The sequence below is a fragment of the Mobula hypostoma genome, chromosome 12, assembly GCF_963921235.1.
Source record: "Mobula hypostoma chromosome 12, sMobHyp1.1, whole genome shotgun sequence".
Classification (NCBI taxonomy): Eukaryota; Metazoa; Chordata; class Chondrichthyes; order Myliobatiformes; family Myliobatidae; genus Mobula; species Mobula hypostoma.
In genome coordinates this window covers 8,314,814-8,335,645 of record NC_086108.1, presented here as the reverse complement: position 1 = coordinate 8,335,645, position 20,832 = coordinate 8,314,814, and the positions used below count along the sequence as shown (strand labels likewise).

Here is a 20,832-nt window from a genome sequence, read left to right as displayed (position 1 = left end):
ATGAGGGGGATCTTATTGAAGCCTATTGAATATTGAAAGGCCTAGATAAAGTGGGTATTGGAGAGGATGTTTCCTATAGTGGGGGGAGTCTATTACTGAAGGACACAGCCTCAGAACAGAGGGATGGCCAAGTAGAACAGTGATATGGAGAATTTCTTTCGCCAGAGAATGGTGAATCTATGGAATTCATTACCAGGAATGGCCGTGGTAGCTAAAACACTGAGTTTATTTATTGTGGAGATTGATAGGTCCTTGATTAGTCATGAGAGAAGGCAGGAAAGCAGGGTTGAGAGGGATAATAGATCAGTCAGAAAGCATAGCAGAGCAGACTCAAAGGGCCGAGTGGCCTAATTCTGCTCCTATGGACCGAGTGTCTGTTGTTCACCCGGCTCCCCTAAACTTGTGGACATAAAAGAAACGAGGGACAGTGGACTCAGTCAGCTAGATTAGATCCGCAGTCTAGCATAGACAGGAAGGGCGAAATGGCCTCCCCGCCACCCTCAGTTTTGCCTCAAGAGGAGGCATCCCCAGTTTCCAGTGAATATTCCCCCCCCTTCCCCTGCTATACCCAAGGGATTGAGAGAGAGAGAGGGAGGCGGGTCCGGGGAGTGGGGGGAAAAGGGTAAAGTGAAGCTCTCTCTCTGAAACCGTTTAACTCAGCCCCTCCCGAGGAGAGAGAGCGCCAGAGGCACACACAGGGTTAATGTGACACATCTTTGTGTATTCGGGGGCCGCTTTCGCTCCGTCTCCGCCGGAGAGGAGGCAAGTCTTCCCCCTTCCCTTCTCTCTCTCTCTCCCCCCTCTGGCCCATGGACTTCTATCCCCAGGACCCGGCCAGTCTCGCCCCCCGCCCACCCCTGAATGGGGCGACAGGAGACAGGGCGAAAGTGTGAAGAAAGCGGAGATTTCACTCGGACGCCGCATGCTAGTGAACCAGAGAGGGGGAGAGAGCCGGCGGACCGGGAGATAACACAGGGGTAAGTCAGAGGGGTCCCTTGAATCTTTTTCTGTCTGTCTGGGACACCGGTGGAGTTGTGTGAATGGGGGAGAGGAGGGAGGGGAGAGAGAGAGAGGGTGGGAAGCGGAGAGACTTTACAACAAAAGGCTTTTATGAATTGACCATCTTTCTGGGGCTTTTGGAGTGTTTGCAACAACCGGTATCCCCGCACCTGCCCCCAGGGGTTTTCATTGTGTCGGACGCGAACTGAAGTTGGCCAGAGGGCCGGGTGTGGTGGTGGTGGTGGTGGTGGTGGTGGTGGGTGGGTGGGGGGGGTCGCCCCAGCTGGCGGGAGGGGCGCGGAGGGAATGCTCCCCCTCCCTCCTGAGAGGGAGAGGGCAAGATAATCGGGCTGGCTCTCTGGTGTGTTGAGGGAGCGCGGGGTGGGGGGGAAGAGGGGCAGGGCTGAGGGAGCGCCGCGGTGTAGGGAATGTGGTGGTAATGAGGGAGCGTCAAACCCGCGGCGGGGGAGGGACAGTGCTGAGGGAGCGTCACAGCCCGTGATGGGGGTTGGGGAAGGGCGGCGCTGAGGGAGCCGCGTCGCAGGCGGTGGGGTGGATTGAGGGAGCTTTGCGATATGGGAGGTAGGTGGACACTGAGGGAGCACCTACCTGGGCACGGGGTTGGATAGCAGCGGATTAAGCTGAGGGTTTCTACTTTACCAGAACCGTGACCCTGTGTGTGTGGGAACTCACCCGGGTGGGTTGGGGTGGGGTCTTCACCCGGTCAGTTTTCTAACTGTCGTCTGTGGGATCTTGCTTTGTACAGTTGGCAGTGAGGTATTTCATTGGCCCTGAAAAAGTGCTCAGACATCCTGAGGAGGTGGTGGGAGTCACTGTGAGCGAGGGTGAAGAGGACTGGGGGAGGCGTGTGGGTGGATGTTTGTCCCTGACTGAGTCCCCCCCTCCCCCTCCCCCCCTCGTTAGACCAAAAGAGAATGAGAAGTGACTTGATAGAAGTTACAAGATGATAAGATGCATGTATAGAGTGGACAGCCAGAGACTTTTTCCCAGTGTGGAAATGGCTACTATGAGGGGCGTAATTTTAAGGTGATTGGAGGAAAGTTTAAGGGAGGGAATGTCAGAGGTAGTTTTTTTTACACAGAGAGTGGTGGGTGCATGGAATGCACTGCCAGGGATGGTGATAGAGGCAGATACATTAGAAACTTAGGCACATAGGTGATAGAAAAATGTACTCGAAGAGTAAGATTGATCTCAGATTAGGGTTGGCACAACTTTGTGGGCTGAAGGGCCTGTATCATGCTATAAAGATCTATGAAGGTGGTTGTGATGCAAGTGGGGTTTGAGACAAGCCACTACTTTCATGACTGCAAACATTGATTTCTGTTTTTGATTTCAGATTACTTAATTAGCTTGATTTAAATTTTCCATGTGTGTGCATGTAAGAATGCTGTGTAGGAGTGTGTGTGTGTACGTGCACGTATGAATGTGTAGGAGTTTGTGTATGCGTGCACAGATGAATGTGTAGGAGTCTGTGTGTACGTGCACGTATGAATGCCGTGTAGGAGTGTGTGTGTGTATGTGCACGTATGAATGTGTAGGAGTATGTATATGTGTGCACGTATGAATGTAGGAGTGTGTGTATGCGTGCACGTATGAATGTGTAGGAGTCTGTGTGTACGTGCACGTATGAATGCCGTGTAGGAGTGTGTGTGTGTACGTGCACGTATGAATGTGTAGGAGTGTGTATATGCGTGCACGTATGAATGTGTAGGAGTGTGTATATGCGTGCACGTATGAATGTGTAGGAGTGTGTGTATGCGTGCACGTATGAATGTGTAGGAGTCTGTGTGTACGTGCACGTATGAATGCCGTGTAGGAGTGTGTGTGTGTACGTGCACGTATGAATGTGTAGGAGTGTGTATGCGTGCACGTATGAATGTGTAGGAGTGTGTATGCGTGCACGTATGAATGCTGTGTAGGAGTGTGCGTGCTTGTCTGCTGCTCTTTGGGCTCACTCTCCACGGTTGCCTGTCTCCTTGGCTGTGGAGGCCAAATCGTTGGGTATATTTAAGGCAGAGGTTGATAGATTCTTGATTTGTCAGGGCATGAAGGGACATGGGGATTAGTGCTGAGAGGGAAATCGACCAGCCATGATGAAGTGGAGGTGCAGGCCTGATGGGCCAAATGGTCTAATTCTGCTCCTTTATCTTATGGTCATTCACCAGGCTCCCAAAACAGGCACAGTTCCCAGCTTCAGTCTTTGAAGAGGTGACCTGGTGGACAAAATGAAAGGTATAGCAATGCTCTCTTCGGAAAGTTCAACGTTCCCACTGGATCCAGAGAATCTCGGGCCCAGGGTCGGTGGGGATACAACTTTGAGTACAAGTGTTAGGAGGTCGCAGTGGTCCTGTATAAAGTCTGAGCCTGAGGTTCCCACAATGTCCTCCTAAGATCTATGGTGGGACCTCCACTTTGACCAGGGAGGTAGCTGTCCCATCCCCTCCCCCTTGCTCTATTGGGCCCTGGACAGGTGGAACTGAGGATGAGATTCCATGCAGGTAGGCAGGTCCACCTGTCCTGTTAAACCCCGGATGCTATGTGGGAAGGTCCCTGGGTCTTGGGCAAGGTTTAATTGACACTGTTTGCGGATTAGACTCTGTAGTTCGCGTTATGATGTGTTTCTGGTTCCTGGTCGCTCATATTTTTCTTTGTTGCTACTTTGTGCGTTTTTGATCGGGGCGGCCTGCAGTTTATGAATGGCACAGCGCTAGATTGAACTGAATATGCCTGGAGTCCTTTGATATTGTGTTTTACATTCTGTGTTTCTCGCTCGATTTTTGTGCCACTTGTGCAATTTGTTTTTATTTGTGCTGGGGAGAGGTATTTGATGTTTTTCTTTGAACAAGTTCAGGGGTTTTCTTTGTTTTTAGGCTGTCAATAGGAAGACAAGTCTCTGGCTTGTATACTACATACATTGATAATAAATGTCCTTTGAACCTTTGAGTGAGAGGTTGAGGATCCTAACAAGATGGGAGCAGTGGAGATGGGAGGGCAGCTGATCCAAGGCTCCTCGCTAGCCTTTACATCTAGACCAGAGAAGTCACTGTGAGACCAAGGACAAACTCAAGGCAAGTTCAAAGGGTCATTAGTGTCAGAGTACATATACACTATAGAAGCTGAAAATTCTTACTCTTCACAGATATTCACGAAACAAAAACCCCAAAGAATGAACGATAGAAACATCAAAGCCCCCCTCCCCCCCACTTGCGCCAGCAGAATTCCCCCCCCATGCCTCCCCACCATGCAAGCAATAGCAAAAAGTCTCCCTAAAAGAGTTTAATCGAGAGTCCATCAAAACTATAGTCCATAACCCAGCACTAAGTATCACAGGATAGTTTTTCTGCTCAAAAGGCAGGGAAACTCAGCCCTCTGAGCTCAGACCAATCATTTATATTAATCCCATTTTTCACTCCCATCAGCTCCCGATTCTTCCCCTCACCTCTCACTGGGGCAATTTCCAGTGGCCAATTAAGCTACCCATCTGTACATATGTGGGAGGTGATTGGAGTTCAGATCCTGGGGGATAACAAACCGCCTCTATCTTGAGGGGGAGTGTGTGAGTGTGTGTGTGTGTGTGTGTGTATACGTGCGTGCGCATGCATATGTTGGCACTAGTGTGTTTGTGTGTGTGTCTACATGCTGGAATTAATGTGTGTGCGTGCATATCTGTATGTGCATTGGAATTGGTATGTATGTGGGTGTATATGTGTGTATGTGCATGTATGCACAATTGAACTAGTTCATTTTGTGTGTGTGCCAGTTGTTAATGGTGAGCTACTTGTGAACTGCACACAGTTGTTAATGGTGAGCTACTTGTGAACTGCACACAGTTGTTAATGGTGAGCTACTTGTGAACTGCACACAGTTGTTAATGGTGAGCTACTTGTGAACTGCACACAGTTGTTAATGGTTCAGTTGTGGGGCTGAGTCCAGAACACAGCCAGGCATCACTGGGAAGCTGCAGCAGTACATCACTGTATGCTGCCCGGTCACACATGCCTGGGCCTCTCTAGCCTAGCCTGGCCTGACCCATGTTGTGTGCTCCGCGCTTGGTTGAGACCCAAACACGTCAATATCTCTTTTCATCCCCCACACTTGATCTTGTGCCTGAATTTTACACAGTACGAAAGTCAAAGGCATCACAGTCAGTCAGAAGCTTGCATTGCTGGCCAATTGAACTCGTTCCTCTCCAACATCCTGGCAGTAACCACGGTTACAACCGGGGGGGCTGGCAATCCAAGATGTTTGGCCTGACGTCTCCAGTAAATTCAAGGTTCATTTCCAGGTCAGTCTTGGTAGTAAAAATAACCCCAGGAGACTTGAAGTACATTCTTTCCAAAAGAAAAGAGAATACCTCTGTACAATTTTGTGTTTCCGTTTTGGAAATTTGAGGATTTGGCTTTGGGGCTCATCTGCAGATCTGCTGGAGTCTCCAAACAGTCCTAGGTGAGGCAACTCTTCACCTGCGGATATGCTGGGGTCATCTGTTGTGTCTGGTGCTTGCGATGAGACCTCCTCTACACTGGTGAGACCCATCATAAATTGGGTGGGGGGTGGGGAGGCCACTTCGAGCACCTCCACTCCATTTGCAACAAGTGGGACTTCCCAGTGGCCAAACATTTTAATTCTGATTGGCATTCCCATTCCAATGTGTCGGTCCATTGTGGCTCCCCTCAGGGTGGAGGAATAACACCTTGTATTGTGCTTGGGTGGCCTCCAACCTGATGGCATAAGTATTGATCTCTTCCGTGAAAAAATTCCCCTCCCCTTCCTCTATTCCCCACTTTTTCACTTCTCACCTGCCTATTACTTTCCCCTGGGTCCCCTCCTCCTTCCCTCTCTCCTATGATCTACTCTCCTGTGCCATCAGATTCTTTCTTCTCCAACCCTTGACTTTTCCCACCCAATTGGCTTCACCTACCACCTTCTAGCTAACCTCCTTTCCCCCCCCCCCTTTTTATTCTAGCATCTTTTCCCTTCACTCTCAGTGCTGAAAAAGGGTCTCGGCCTGAAATATCAACTATTTATTCAGTTCCATAGATGTTACCTAACTCCTGAGTTCCTCCAGCATTTTGTATGTGTTCATTTAACTATTTGTTGGACCACTGAAGTTTCTGATTGGCTGTAGGTAGGTTTCACCATTAGGCATGTTAACCAATAGCAGGTGAGTTAGATTATGAAGACATGCAGTCCTCTTATATTGTCATTTCGTAATGCATGCATTAAGAAATGATACAATATTTCCTCCGGTATGATACCACAAAAACACAGAACAGACCAAGACTGAAAAAACTAACAAAACCACATAATTATAACATAGTTACAACAGTGCAACAATACCATAACTTGATGAAGAAGTCCATGAGCACAGTAAAAATTTCAAAGTCTCTCAAATGTCCCACATCTCACGCAGACGGGAGAAGGAAGAAAAACTCTCCCTGCCAAGCCCGACCCCAGTCCGACTCTGAGTCATCTGGGAGCTCTCTGACACCGAGTACTGAGCACCATCTCTGTCTGAACGATTCGACCTCAATCTCGGTCGCCAATGGCTGTTATGTGTAGAGGAAGAAGAAAATGTCTTCATTTTTGTTGTAACATTCAAGATGATTGTGGATACCTTTAAATTCTTTATAGATCCTAACTTGTTGAAGTAATGAAATTGTTTCATTTTCTCTCCTGGCTGTTTCTGGAATCTCCAAGCCTCGATGCTTGAAACTGCAGTGAGCAAAACGGTTCTGAATTGTCTTACTGCTTATTTCTCACCAGCTATCAGCGAAAAAAATCACTGCTCTCTGAACGCCAACAGAAGCAGTTGACACTGTAAGCACCATGTAGTGTCTAATTGCTGATACTAGTCAGAAACTGATCAGCAACATTCTCCTGTGCTAATTAAGTGGTATAGTGTCGCAAGTAAATGAAGGGAATCTCAGCTATTTTCTCGATTGGTTTTTGTTCTTTAAGAGTAGTACAAAATAAGTGCTGTCCCGATTAACTGATGGCCCAAATACTCTTGAATCCAGAGTATTTGATAATCTTTTCAAAAACCCTTAAAGAGTCATACTGCAGAGAAAACAGGCCCTTTGGCCCATCTTGTCCATGGTAGCTCTCAAATACCTATCTGTAGTAATCTCAATTGCTCTACTTGGTCTGTAGTTTATGCTGCTTTGGTAATTCAAAGTTCAAAGTAAATTAATTATCAAAGTACATGTATGTCACCATATACAGCCCTGAGATTCAGTTTCTTTTGGACATGCTCAATAAATCTATAGAATAATAGCCAATGAATCAATGAAAGGCTGCCCAACTAGGGTAAAAGCCAGCAAACACTGCAAATACAAAAAGAAGTAGTAGTAATAATAATAAATAAATATTGAGAACAGAAATGAAGAGTTCTTGAAAGTGAGCCCATAGGTTGTGGAACAGTTCAGTGATGGGGCAAGTGAAGTTATACCCTTTGGTTCAAGAGCCCGATGGTTGAGACGTAGTAACTGCTCCTGAACCTGGTGGTGAGAGTCCTGAGGTTCCTGTACCCTCCCGATAGCAGCAGTGAGAAGAGAATGTGACTGAGACGGTGGGGGGGGGGGGGAGGTGGAACCTCTGATGGATGCTGCTTTGCTGCGACAGTGTTTCATGTAGATCTGCTTAGTGGTTGGGAGGGCTTTACCCGTGATGTACTGGGCCGTGTCCACTACCTTTTGTAGGATTTTTCTGTTCAAGGGCATTGCCTGTATCACAGACTGGTATGGAAACACCACTCCTGTGCTTATCCAAATATTTCATAAGCATTGTACAATTACCTTCTTGGGCATTCAGTTCCAGATTGAATGACCCTCTGGGTGGAGAAAATAATTCCTCACCATAAGCACATATCCTCTGGGGAAAGGTTGCTCACTGTCCTCCCATCCACATCCTTCAATGTTTGTTTATTTACTTAGTTAGGGATACAGTACCGAACCAGGCCCAACGAGCCCGTACCCTCCAATTACACCCATGTGACCAATTCACCTACTACCCCCTCTGACTTTGGAAGGTGGGAGGAAACCAGACCACCTGGAGGAGCCACACAGCCACAGGGAGAATGTAAAGCTCCTTGCAGGTTCTGTAGGTTTCAGTGAGATCCCGCCCCCCTCACCCCCCTGACTTATTCTCCAAAACTCAGTGAGTACAGGCTCAGAGCCATCAAAACTTTCTCATATGTTAACCCTTTCATTCCTGGAATCATTCTCATGAACCTCCCCTGGACCCTCTCCAATGCCAGCACGTCTTTTCTTCGATAAAAGGCACAAACCGCTCACGATATTCCAAGTACGGTCGCACCAATGCATCCTTGCTCTTGCACTCTAGTCCTCTTGAAACGAGCACTAACATTCTAGCCCTCTTGAAACAAGCGCTAACATTGCATTTGCCTTTCTCACCACGGACTCAACTTGCAAGTTATTTTTTTGGGAGCCATGTGCCCAATCACCCTACTGACCAGTTTGCCTTTGGATTGTGGGGGGAGACCGGAGCACCCGGAGGAATCTTGTGCGACCATGGGGAGAATGTACAGACAGCGGCAGGAGTTGACCCCGAGTGGCTACAACTGTAATTTTGCATGTAGGTAAGCAACTCAATGCAGCCTTCCCCTTTTGGTTTTGAGTCTGGGGGAGTTGGTGGGTGTGGGGAGTATATTAATAGGATTAGTGTAGGACTGGTGTAACTAGTTGGTCAGTATGGATTCAATGGGCCAAAGCGTATCGCTCTATGCCTAAGAAAGGAAAGGTGGGATATGACAGTACCGGGCGCTACTGTATCATAGCGGTTAGCCTGATGTTATTACAGCTCGGGGTATTGGAGTTCAGAGTTCAATTCCGATGCCATCTGTACTTCCTTCCCGTGAACAAGTGGCTTTCCTCTTGATATTGGCTTCCTCCCACAGTCCAAAGACACACTTGTTAGTAGGTTAATTGGTCATTGTGAATTGTCCCGTGATCAGGCTCGGGCTAAATAGTTGAGTTGCTGGGCAGTGGGATTCGTGGGGCTGAAAGGGGCTGTTTCATGCTGTATCTCTAAGTAAAAATAATAGAAACAGTCAGTACATTCAAAAGGCTTTTAGCTGGACACTTCAGTCACAGCTAAAACTTTTGAACAAACTTCTATAGATGTGTAGTGGAGAGTGTACTGACTGGCTGCATCACAGCCTGGTATGGAAACATCAATGCCCTTGAAAGGAAAATCCTACAAAAAGTAGTGGATCTGGCCCAGTCCATCTTGGGTAAAGCCCTCCCCAACTGTTGAGAACATCTACATGAAACGCTGTCATAGGAAAGCAGTATCCATCACCACAGGTCCCCACCACCCAGGACATGATCTCTTCTCACTGCTGCCATCAGGTAGAAGGTACAAGAGCCTCAGGACTCACACCACCAGGTTCAAGAGCAGCTACTACCCTCAACCATTGGGCTCTTGATCAAAAGGGGATAACTACACTCACTTTCCCCCATCTATTGAGTTGTTTCCACCACCAATGATCTCACTTTACCGACTCTTTATCTCATTATCTCATGTTCTTGTTATTTATTGTTATGTATTTATATTTGCATTTGCACAGTTTGTTGTCTTCTGCACTCTGGTTGATCTTTCATTGATCCTGTTACAGTTACTATTCAATAGATTTATTGAGTATGCCCGCAGGAAAATGAATCTCAGGGTTGTATATGATGACATAGAAACATAGAAAATAGGTGCAGGAGTAGGCCATTCGGCCCTTCGAGCCTGCACCGCCATTTATTATGATCATGGCTGATCCTCCAACTCAGAACCCCGCCCCAGCCTTCCCTCCATACCCCCTGACCCCCGTAGCCACAAGGGCCATATCTAACTCCCTCTTAAATATAGCCAATGAACTGGCCTCAACTGTCTCCTGTGGCAGAGAATTCCACAGATTCACCACTCTCTGTGTGAAGAAGTTTTTCCTAATCTCGGTCCTAAAAGGCTTCCCCTCTATCCTCAAACTGTGGCCCCTCGTTCTGGACTTCCCAAACATCGGGAACAATCTTCCTGCATCTAGCCTGTCCAATCCCTTTAGGATCTTGTACGTTTCAATCAGATCCCCCCTCAATCTTCTAAATTCCAACGAGTACAAGCCCAGTTCATCCAGTCTTTCTTCATATGAAAGTTCTGCCATCCCAGGAATCAATCTGGTGAACATATATGCACTCTGATAATAAATGTACTTTAAAGTTTGAATTGGCCTGAATAAAGGAAAAGGCAGTGAATGTGAGCACTTTGCAATGAGATAGGAGACATAACGGGGAGAGGGGAAATATCAGAGGAGTTAGGCTCCATGTCTGTCTTCAGAGAAAAAGTCACAAAGCACTTGCCAGAAATACCAGGGCGGTAAGGATCTGATAAGAATAAGAAATTGAATTAGAAAAAAAGACGTCAGAGAAGGTGGTGATAAGTGAGCATTCCAGTGCTTTTTTGCCAGTACTGGCTGTGGAGATAATGGATGCCTGTTTGTCAGCTTCTGAAGTTCTGTAATAGATTTGAAACGCCAGGCCAGCTGGATTGAAAAGGCAGCGCGTCAGGACCAAAAGTCAAGGGTGGGGTCAGTTCTCACTGCTCTGCGATGTTCACTCCGCTGTGCACTGAACTGAGACCGTGGCCTGCCCGGGCCTCGTGTCTTCTCTCACTTCCAGCAATTTCTCCTCCTCCCCTCCTCTTTCCAAAATTCTCCTTTCTGGTTTCCCCCTCAACTCTTCTCTTCTCCTCACCTGCCCATCACCTCCCTCTGGGACCCGCCCCCCCACTTCCTCTCATACTCCACTCTCCTCTCCTATCAGATTCCTTATTCTCCAGTCCCTTACCCGCCGTTCCCCCACACACCCAGCCACCTTCCCCCTCACCTCATTTCACCTATCACCTGCTGTCTGCCCCCTTCCTTTCCAATCCTGAAGAAGGGTCTCGGTCCAAAACGTTGACTGTTTTTTCCTCTCCATAGATGCTGCCTGACTTCCTGCATTTTATATATTTATTGAGATAAAGTGCAGAATAGGTCCTTCGAGCTCCCCAATCACGGGGTAATTTACGAAAACCATTTAACTGACTGACTAGTATGTCTTTGGACTGTGGGAGGAAAGCCACACGGTCACAGGGAGAACATACAAATGTACAGACAGTGGTGGGAATTGAACCTGGTCTCCTGTATTGTAAAACATTGTGCTAACCACTACGCTACAGTGACTCCCCTCTGTTTCTCTGTTAGTGTGATGCTTTAGGAGGGAAAGTGCGGGAATCTAATCAAGGGATAGCAAGGAATGAATATTTAGATGGAGGCGAGTCAACACCTTTTGCCTAATCTATTGAGTTTGAGGAGGTGACTAGTGGATTTGATGAGAGTAAATTGTCAGTGTTAGGGTTTGTCAGAAGACATTTGAGAACTTTGTACAGGAGGTTGCTTAAGGTTAGAATCAGAATCAGGTTTAATATCACCTGCATATATTGCGAAGTTTGTTGTTTTGTGGTAGCAGTACAATGTAATGCAGAATCAAAATTACAATAAGAAATATGTGTATATATATGTATGTATTATGTGTGTACCTTGCTCAGAACTACAAACACCAGCACGACAAAAACCCCCAAACACTAATCCCTCCTACCTACACCATGTCCATATCCCTCCATCTTCCTTACATCCATGTGCCTATCTAAATCTTCAAAGCCTCCAACGTATTTGCCTCTACCACCATACCAGCATATTAAATTAAATAAGTACTGCAAAAGAATAGGGGAAAAAAAGTAGTGAGGTAGTGTTCATGAGTTCAATGTCCATTCAGAAATCTGATGACGGAGGGGAAGAAGCTGTTCCTGAATCATTGAATGTGTAGTGTATGTCTTCAGGCTTCTGTACCTCCTCCCTGATGGTAGCAATGAAAAGAGGGCATGTCCCAGGTGATGGGGCTCCTTAATGATGGATGCCGCCTTTTTGAGGCATCAGCTTTTGAAGGTGTTCTGGATGGTGGGGAGGCTAGTTCCCATGATGGAGACAGGAGTTTGCAACTTCCCACAGCCTTTTCTGATCCTGTGCTGTGCTCCCTTTCCTCATACCAGACGGTGATGCAACCAGTTAAAATGTTCTCCACTCATGGAATTAACCAATGTACTGGTGTGGATTGTGACGGATAGCAGACAGAGAATTGGAGTGAAAGAATCTTGCTCGGTGATAATAGTGACTTGTGAAGTGGATGTATAGAAAGCATCGTATCCTGATGCGTCATTGCCTTGTACGTCAAACAGTCTGCCCAAGACCATAAGAACTTGCAGACAGCTATGAATTATGTTCTTTTTGTCCTACCTTGATGTACTTGTGCACACAATATTCCAAATTTGGCCTCAATATTTTATACAACTGCCACATATTTAGGCACTGCCGAGTCGTCATTTGGAGTATTGTGAGCAGTTTGGGCCTCTTATCTGAAAAAAGATGTACTGACATTGGAGAGGGTTCAGAGGAGGTTCCTAAGAATGATTCTGGGAGGTTAAGTCTTATGAGGAGCAATTGATGGCTCTGGGTCTTTACTCGCTAAAGTTTAGAAGAATGGGGGGGGGGGATCTCATTGGAACCTATTGAACGCTGGGAGGCCTCCATAGAGTGGATGTGGAGAAGATGGTTCCTATGGTGAGAGAGTCTAAGACCAGAGGAGACAGCCTCAGAATAGAGGGATGTCCATTTAGAACAGAGATGAGGAGGAATTTCTTTAGCCCGAGGGTGGTAAATCTGTGGAATTTGTTGCCGATGGAGGCCAAGTCATTTGTTATATTTAAGGCAGAGGTTGATAGATTCTTGATTGGTCAGGGCATGAGGGGATACTGAGAGAAGGCAGGAGATTGGGGCTGAGAGGAAAAGAAATCAGTCATGATGAAATGACTGAGCAGACTTGATGGGCTGAATGGCCTAATTCTGCTCCTATGTCTTGTGGTTTTATAACATTCCCACTCCTGTGCTCGGTATTTTTATTCAAGAGGGTTAATGTGGCAAAAGCTCTCTTTGCGAATAACCCTATCTACCTGGGAGAGTGTAGGAACAGCGGACTGAGGTAGGACATCGGACCTGATTTTGCTGAATGGTGGAGTGAGTGTGAGTGACGGTCCTTACTTGTACACTGATCATCTCAACACTGTCACAAGTTGCAGCGTTGATTGCAAGGAAAACTGCATGGTAGCTGTGCACCTCCTGGGTGTGACATGCAGAAGGATAAATCTAAACCTGATGTACGGGTGGAGGAGGTGTCAAAGGCAGAGCAAAGAGACCTGGGAATGCAGACACATAATTCCTCGAAAGTGGCGTCACAGGTGGATAGGTTTGTAAAGTGGGCTTTTGACACATTGGCCTTCATAAATCAAAGTACTGAGTATAGGAGTTGGGCTGTAATATTGACACAAGACCTAGTTTGGAGTTTTATGTACAGTTTTGGTCACCTGCCGGCAGGATGGAGATGTATTGCTACAAAGGAGGTGCGAGGTGCTCCTTCCCTCTGCCAGCCTGCAGGGCCCCTTGGGCAAGGTGCAGCACCTGCTTAAGCAATGCCCACCACCGATCAGGGTCACGTGAAGCCATAGGAGCATGTGGTGGTACGAGCAGCCGGTGCAGATCACAAGTCCTGGTTATGTGACCACTGACACCAGGCAGACAATCTCTGAAGAGCATTGATCATGGCTGGGGTCACCCATCTTGTAAAGACACTGCCCAGAAGAAGGCAACGGCAAGCCACTTCTGTAGAAAAATTTGTCAGAACAATCATGGTCATAGAAAGACCATGATCACCCATGTCATATGGCATGGCACGGAATGACGATGACCTTCAAGGAAATGTTTTGATAATACTAAGAGAACAGAGAAAATTTGCAAGGATGTTGCCAGGCCTGGAGGACCTGAATTATGGGGAAAGATTGAATAGGTCAAGACTTTATTCCTTGGAACAAAGGGCAATGAGGAGAGATTTGATAGAGGTATACAAAATCATGAGGGGTGTAGATAGTGTTTTTTTTTGTGCTGAGGTAGGGAGAGACTACAACTGGGGTCATGGGTTAAGGGTGAAAGGTGAAAAGTTTGAGGGGCACACGAGCGGAAAGTCCGAGAGTGATGAAAATGATACGAGTTGCTAGGAAGTGGTGGATACAGATTCAACTTCAAGATTGGAGAGAAATTTGGATAGGTACATGGATGGGAGGGGTAGGGAGGTCCCTCGACTAGGTGCAGGTCGATGGGAGTAGGCAGAATAACAGCTTGACATACACTAGATGGGCTGAAGGGCCTGTTTCTGTTCTGTAGTGCTATATGACATGGCCAGTGTGTCCTTGCAGGATTGCCTCTTCATTTGGTGATACTGGGATCTCACAGACTCTTCAAACTTTTCATACCCCTGTGTGGTACAGAAGGAGACTTTTCAGGCCAACCAGTGTATGTATACTGGCTCTCAGAGCAATCTTTAACATTATCTCACTCTATTTCTGTCTCTGTGTCTGTCTATCTGTCTCTGTGTCTGTCTATCTCTCTGTCTCTGTGTCTGTCTATCTCTCTGTCTCTGTGTCTGTCTATCTCTCTGTCTCTATGTAAAAAAAATTCAGGTTTAATATCACTGACATACGAGGGGTGATTGATAAGTTCGTGGCCTAAGCTAGGAGGAGTAAATTTTAGAAAACCAAGCACATCTATTTTTCAACATAGTCCCCTCCTACATGTACACACTTAGTCCAGTGGTCGTGGAGCATACGGATCCCTTCTTTGTAGAAGTGGTTCACAGCAGGGGTGATTGATAAGTTCGTGGCCTAAGGTAGAAGAAGATGAGTTAATAACTTTAAACTTTCTGTATTATCACTCAGAGTCGAACTGCATGTGCATGTAACAAGAGCGTCTTGGACCTCCAGGTGGTCCACAGCAGGGGTGATTGATATGTTCGTGGCCTAAGGTAGAAGGAGATGAGTTATACAGCTCTCGTTACCTGCACGTGCAGTTCAAGTTTGAGTGAAAATGAAGAAAGTTTGAAGTTAATAACTCATCTCCCTCTACCTTAGGCCACGAACTTATCAATCACCCCTGCTGTGAACCACTTCTGGTGGTCGAAGACGCCGACTTCTAGAAAGAAGGGATCTGTATGCTCCACGACCACTGGGCTAAGTGTGTAAATGTAGGAAAAATAAATGTACTAGGTTTTATAAAATTGACTACTTCTACCTTAGGCCACGAACTTATCACCCCTCGTATGTTGTGAAATTTGTTGTCTTTGTAGCAGCAATACGTTGCAATGCATAAAAAGTGTAATTTATAGTAAATGTATGATTATGTATGTTAATATATAATATAAATATGTGTGTGTGTGTGTATATATATATATATATATATATAATATATAGTAAGTAGTGCAAAAATAGAAATAAAGAAACTAGTGAGGTAGTGTTCATGGGTTCAATGTCCATTCAGAAATCAGATGGCGGAGGGGAAGAAGCTGTTCCTGAATCGTTGAGTGTGTGTCTTCAGGCTTCTGTACCTCCTTCCTGATGGTAGCAATGAGAAGAGGGCATGTCCTGGGTGATGGGGGTCCTTAATGATGGACACCACCTTTTTGAGGCATTGTTCCTTGAAGATGCCCCGGTTACTACAGAGGCTAGTGCCCATGATGGAGCGGACTAAGATACAACTTTCTCCAGTAAAGTGCTCTGAAGGACTAGTGAAAAAACTGCCGTGAAACTTCCATTTTTTTTAAAAAAAGAAACCCATCCTACTAAACCACCTACCCCAAACTACTACCATCTGGACCATGCTCTCTTCTCACTGCTGCCATCGGAAAGGATGTGTAAGAGACTCAGGTCTCACACCACCAGGTTCAGGAACAGTTATTACCCCACAACCATCAGGCTCCTGAACCAGTGTGGATAACTTCACTCACCACAATGAGCCTCAGGTCCCACACCACCAGGTTCAGGAACAGTTATTACCCCACAACCATCAGGCTCCTGAACCAGTGTGGATAACTTCACTCCCCACAATGAGCCTCAGGTCCCACACCACCAGGTTCAGGAACAGTTATTACCCCACAACCATCAGGCTCCTGAACCAGTGTGGATAACTTCACTCACCACAATGAGCCTCAGGTCCCACACCACCAGGTTCAGGAACAGTTATTACCCCACAACCATCAGGCTCCTGAACCAGTGTGGATAACTTCACTCACCTCAACTTTGAACTGATTCTACAACGTACATAATCGCTTTCAAGGACTCTACAACTCAAGTTCTCAATTTCTTATCTATCTATTTTGGTATTTATTTATGATTAATTACTATTTTATTTGCACAGTTTGGTTGTTCGTCAGTCTTTAATAGTTTTTCATAAATTATTTTCTGTAACTGCCTGCAAGGAAATGAACCTCAGGGCAATGCGTGGTAACATGTACTTTGATAATTTTACTTTGAACTTTGACTCAATTCAGCCAAGTTCCCACCACTTCTCTAACTCTGTCTCTTCCAGCCTCTGAAATATCCTAACTCCCAAAGTGCCTATAAATGGTTTATTTTTTAACTGAGGCGGGTTTGTATGTCTGAGCTGTGGCTGTTCTTCAGAAGAGGTTTGGAGGCCAGCTCCAAAGCTTCTTTGGCTTGAGATTCTGGGTAGAGTTGGCCCTGGTAAACGTTTTCTGAACTGATAACTTTTGTTTAATTTTGTGAGAACCGCTCTGGTTCCTTCATGTTGGACAAACGTGACATCAGCTCCCATGCATCTCCTTGCCTCTCCTCCAAAGGGATTTGAAGGCAATCCCTTTCAATTCTTCTGTTATTACCAAAAAGGCTGGAGTTGACAGAGGATGCGTCAGCCCAATAAAGTGAAAACTTCAGCTGCGTGGGATCCCTGCATTCCTGACGAGCACCTCAAAGTTATGAGTGGAATTTCAACTTTCAGCATAGAGAATCTAAGCAGGAATCTTTTCCCAGGGAAGCGTGCAGGGGCTGGAATTCTGGGAGCATTGCACACAACAAAGGCTGTGGGATCAGAACAGCCAAACTGCAGTACAGTGCATCAGAACTAGCTGTGCTAGGCTGTTTCAGTCCAGCAATGGCACCGACACAGCGATGAGGAAAAATTGCCCGGTGCGTCCTTTTCACCAACGTCAGGACTATCTGACTTTGGCCCAATTGCCTGCCATTTTACTCCCCACCATCAGCGGGGCAGTACCCTAGTATAGTGGTTAGCACAGTGCGTTACTGTACAGACAACCCAGTTTATAATTGGTCATTGTAGATTTTCCAGCGATAGGCTGGGGTTTAAATTGGGGGATTACTCAGAGGCGTGGCTGAAAGGGCCGGAAGGGCCTATATGACTCGAGGTATCTCAATAAGATAGGTATATAAATAGAAACATATACACAGTACATATATTAAATAGTTAAATTAAATTAGTGCAAGAAATAGTAATAAAAAAAAAAGTGAGGTAGCTTTCAATGTCCATTCAGAAAACTCATGACAGAGGGAAAGAAGCTGTTCCTGATTCAGTGAGTGTGTGTGTCTTCAGGCTTTTGTACCTCCTCCCTGATGGTCGCAATAAAAACACGGCATGTCCTGGGTGATGGGGGTACTTGATGATGGATGCCACCTTTTTGAAGCATCGCCTTTTGATGCCCTGGATGCTGGGGAGGCCGGTGCCCATGATGGAGCCCCTTACAGACAACATCCAAACTCCTGACAGACAGCGGTGGGAGTTGAGCCCAGGATGCAGGTACTGTAAAGCGTTGCGTTAACCCCTACTCTGCCATGTTGCTGTACTTCCTCAGTGACTGATCTTCCATGGTGAGAATGTCTGCTGGTGGTTACACAGTACTCAATCCCATTTGCAACCCCTCTCCTGTGAAGTAGATCGTGCTTACACAGACACGTGTGTGTGTGTGTGTGTGTGTGTGTGTGTGTGTGTGTGTGTGTGTGTGTGCGCGCGCGCACGCACGTACTACAAGTAACACAAATTCCATTGATAACAGTTAACCTATAACATAGCCTGATTCAAGCCATGTGACACCTACTACTGAAAACCAAGAAGTTTGTGGAGGAATAAAGTCATAGTCATACTTTATTGATCCTGGGGGAAATTGGTTTTTGTTACAGTTGCACCATAAATAATAGTAATAAAACCATGAATAGTTAAATAGTAATATGTAAATTATGCCAGTAAATTATGAAATAAGGACCAGCCTATTGGCTCAGGGTGTCTGACCCTCCAAGGGAGGAGTTGTAAAGTTTGATGGCCACAGGCAGGAATGACTTCCTATGAGGCTCTGTGCTGCATCTCGGTGGAATGAGTCGCTGGCTGAATGTACTCCTGTCCCCACCCAGTACATTATGTAGTGGATGGGAGACATTGTCCAAGATGGCATGCAACTTAGCATCCTCTTTTCAGACACCACCGTGAGAGAGTCCAGTTCCATCCCCACAACATCACTGGCCAGCAACCATGGAAGCCGCAGGCAGGGCTGGTCAGCTTTCTTTCTGCCCAGGATAGAAGACGCTGGCGAGTTTCATTGGTAGCCTCTGTGCCAGATGGGATGATGGGCTTCAGAAAAAGAACCTGCTCTGTAATTACTAGGAAATTCACTGAACAAATGATTGTATAAAAAATATGAACAAGCATCATCATCATTGTGTGCCGTGTTGTATGATGTGGGTGATCGTGTTCTTTCTATGACCATGATTGTCCTTGGCAGAATTTTCTACAGAAACGGTTTGTCATCGCTTTCTTCTGGCCAGTGTCCTTACAAGACGGGTGACCCTCGTCACTGTTAATACTCTTCAGAGATTGTCTGCCTGGCATTAGTGGTCACATAACCAGGACTTGTGATCTGCACCGGCTGCTCATACGACCATCCACCACCTGCTCTCATGGCTTCACATGACCCTGATCGGAGTAGGGGTGCTAAGCAGATGCTACATCTTGTCCAAGAGTGACCTGCAGGCTAGCGGAGGGAAGGAGCACCTTACACCTCCTTCCGTAGAGATGTATCTGGACACCACCACCCTATTCGATATACATGTGCCAAACTGAGCTAATCTCTTTCAGACTCTGCAAATGTCATCACTGATCTATATTTGAACCTAATTACTGTTAGTGAAAATGATGAAATAAGAATGGGACTCATCCCAAACAGGGAGGGGTAAGGTCATCCCAAAAAAAAACATATCAGGGAAGGGCAGGTTGGCCTTGAATCGGACTTTGTTACGGTTAAGTGCCAGATCAGTCTCGGGGGGAGAATGGCCCCTTGACACAGACAAGATGGGCAAAGGCTCTGTTTCTGTGCTGTAGTGTTCTACAAAATCCTATCTTTCAATCTGAAATCGAATAATAATCATTAAGAAAATAATATACAGATTCTAAATATGTTCTTGCTGAAAATGTGATTGAAGAATGATACCTCCAAGATGAAAGGCATTTGGACTGGGATTGCGCTAATTTATAGGGGATAAAGGCAGAGATGAACTAGGCAGAAGGCCATGTCGTAGGTCAAATGGCAAGGCAAGAGGGAGCGAATTCAACTCATTGCACCCAGACGAGAAGGGATTCTGTCAGTGTTGGAACTTCAATCAGAAATAAAATGGCATTGATTAAAGATTTAATAAGCTGAGAACAGAAACCAGGAGAAAATCTATTAGAGGGAAGGAAGAGGTCATGAGGTGAGGCATTAAAACCACGAGAGAGTGCCAAGGGATCGAGTGGGAGGCTTCATAGCCCGAGAGAACCACAGTACAGAAACTGGCCCTTCGGTATAACCAGTCAAAGTTCAAAGTAAGTTTTATTATTGAAGCATGTATTATCACCACATACAACCCTGAGATTCATTTTCCTGTGGGCATACTCAGCAAATCTACAGAATAGTAACTATAACAGGTCAGTGAAAGATCAACCAGAGTACAGAAGACAACAAACTGTGCAGATGCAAATATAAATAGCAAAAATAATAACAGGAGCGTGAGATGAAGAGTCCTTGAAAGTGAGTCTATTGGTTGTGGGAACAGTTCTGTTACAGGGCAAGTGAAGTTCAGTGAACCATTTGGTTCAGTAGCCTGATAACTGTTCCTGAACCTGGTGGTGCGAGTCCTGAGGCTCCTGTACCTTCTATCTGATGGCAGCAGTGAGAAAAGAGTGTGATTTGGGTGGTGGCAATCTCTGATGATGGATGCTGCTTTCCTATGATGCCGTTTGATGTAGAAGTGCTCAATGGTTGGGAAGGCTTTATCTATGATGGATTAGGCGGAGTCCGCTACCTTTACAGGATTTTCCACTTCCATTCAAAGGCATTGGTGTTTCCATACCTGGCTGTAATGCAGCCAGTCAATACACTCTCCACTACACGTCAATAGAAGTTTGTCAAGTTGAAGATGTTGTACTGAATCTCTACTGACACCTAAGGAAGTAGAAGCGCTGTTGTGCTCTCTTTGTAATTACACTTGCGTGCTGGATCCAGTTCAGGTCCCCTGAAATAATAACACCTGGGAATTTAAAGCTTTGTCCTCTCAACCTTTGCTTCACCAATGAGGACTGGCACATTGTCCTGTGGTTTTCCTCTCCTGAAGTCTATAATCAACTCCTTGTTCTTGCATGCCAACCTGATCTTCTGCCTAGCTCCATCTACTTGCACCCAAAGCATATCCCTGCATTCCCCTCCCATCCATATACCTCAGGAGACTCTTATTCATATCCCCGCATTCCCCTCTCATCCCCGCATTCCCCTCTCATCCATATACCTTAGGAGACTCTTAGATAGGCATGTGGGTGATAGAAAACCAAGGGAGACC

At 46.1% G+C, this 20,832-nt stretch overlaps 1 protein-coding gene across 3 annotated transcripts in view; it reads left to right on the top strand.

Moving 5' to 3' along the window:
• The first annotated feature begins 724 nt into the window (after positions 1-724).
• Positions 725-20,832, top strand: part of plekhg2 (pleckstrin homology domain containing, family G (with RhoGef domain) member 2) — a 201,311-nt gene continuing 181,203 nt past the window's right edge. For 2 of the 3 annotated variants that reach the window (XM_063063593.1, XM_063063591.1), the window contains exon 1: positions 725-977. Coding sequence is in view for 1 of the 3 variants with exons in the window: in XM_063063590.1 (XP_062919660.1) it covers positions 3,246-3,252 (7 nt within the window). In the remaining 2 variants the exon portion in view is untranslated. Of the gene's footprint in view, positions 978-3,185; positions 3,253-20,832 lie in introns of all 3 variants that reach the window. The other variant, XM_063063590.1, reaches the window with a different exon arrangement.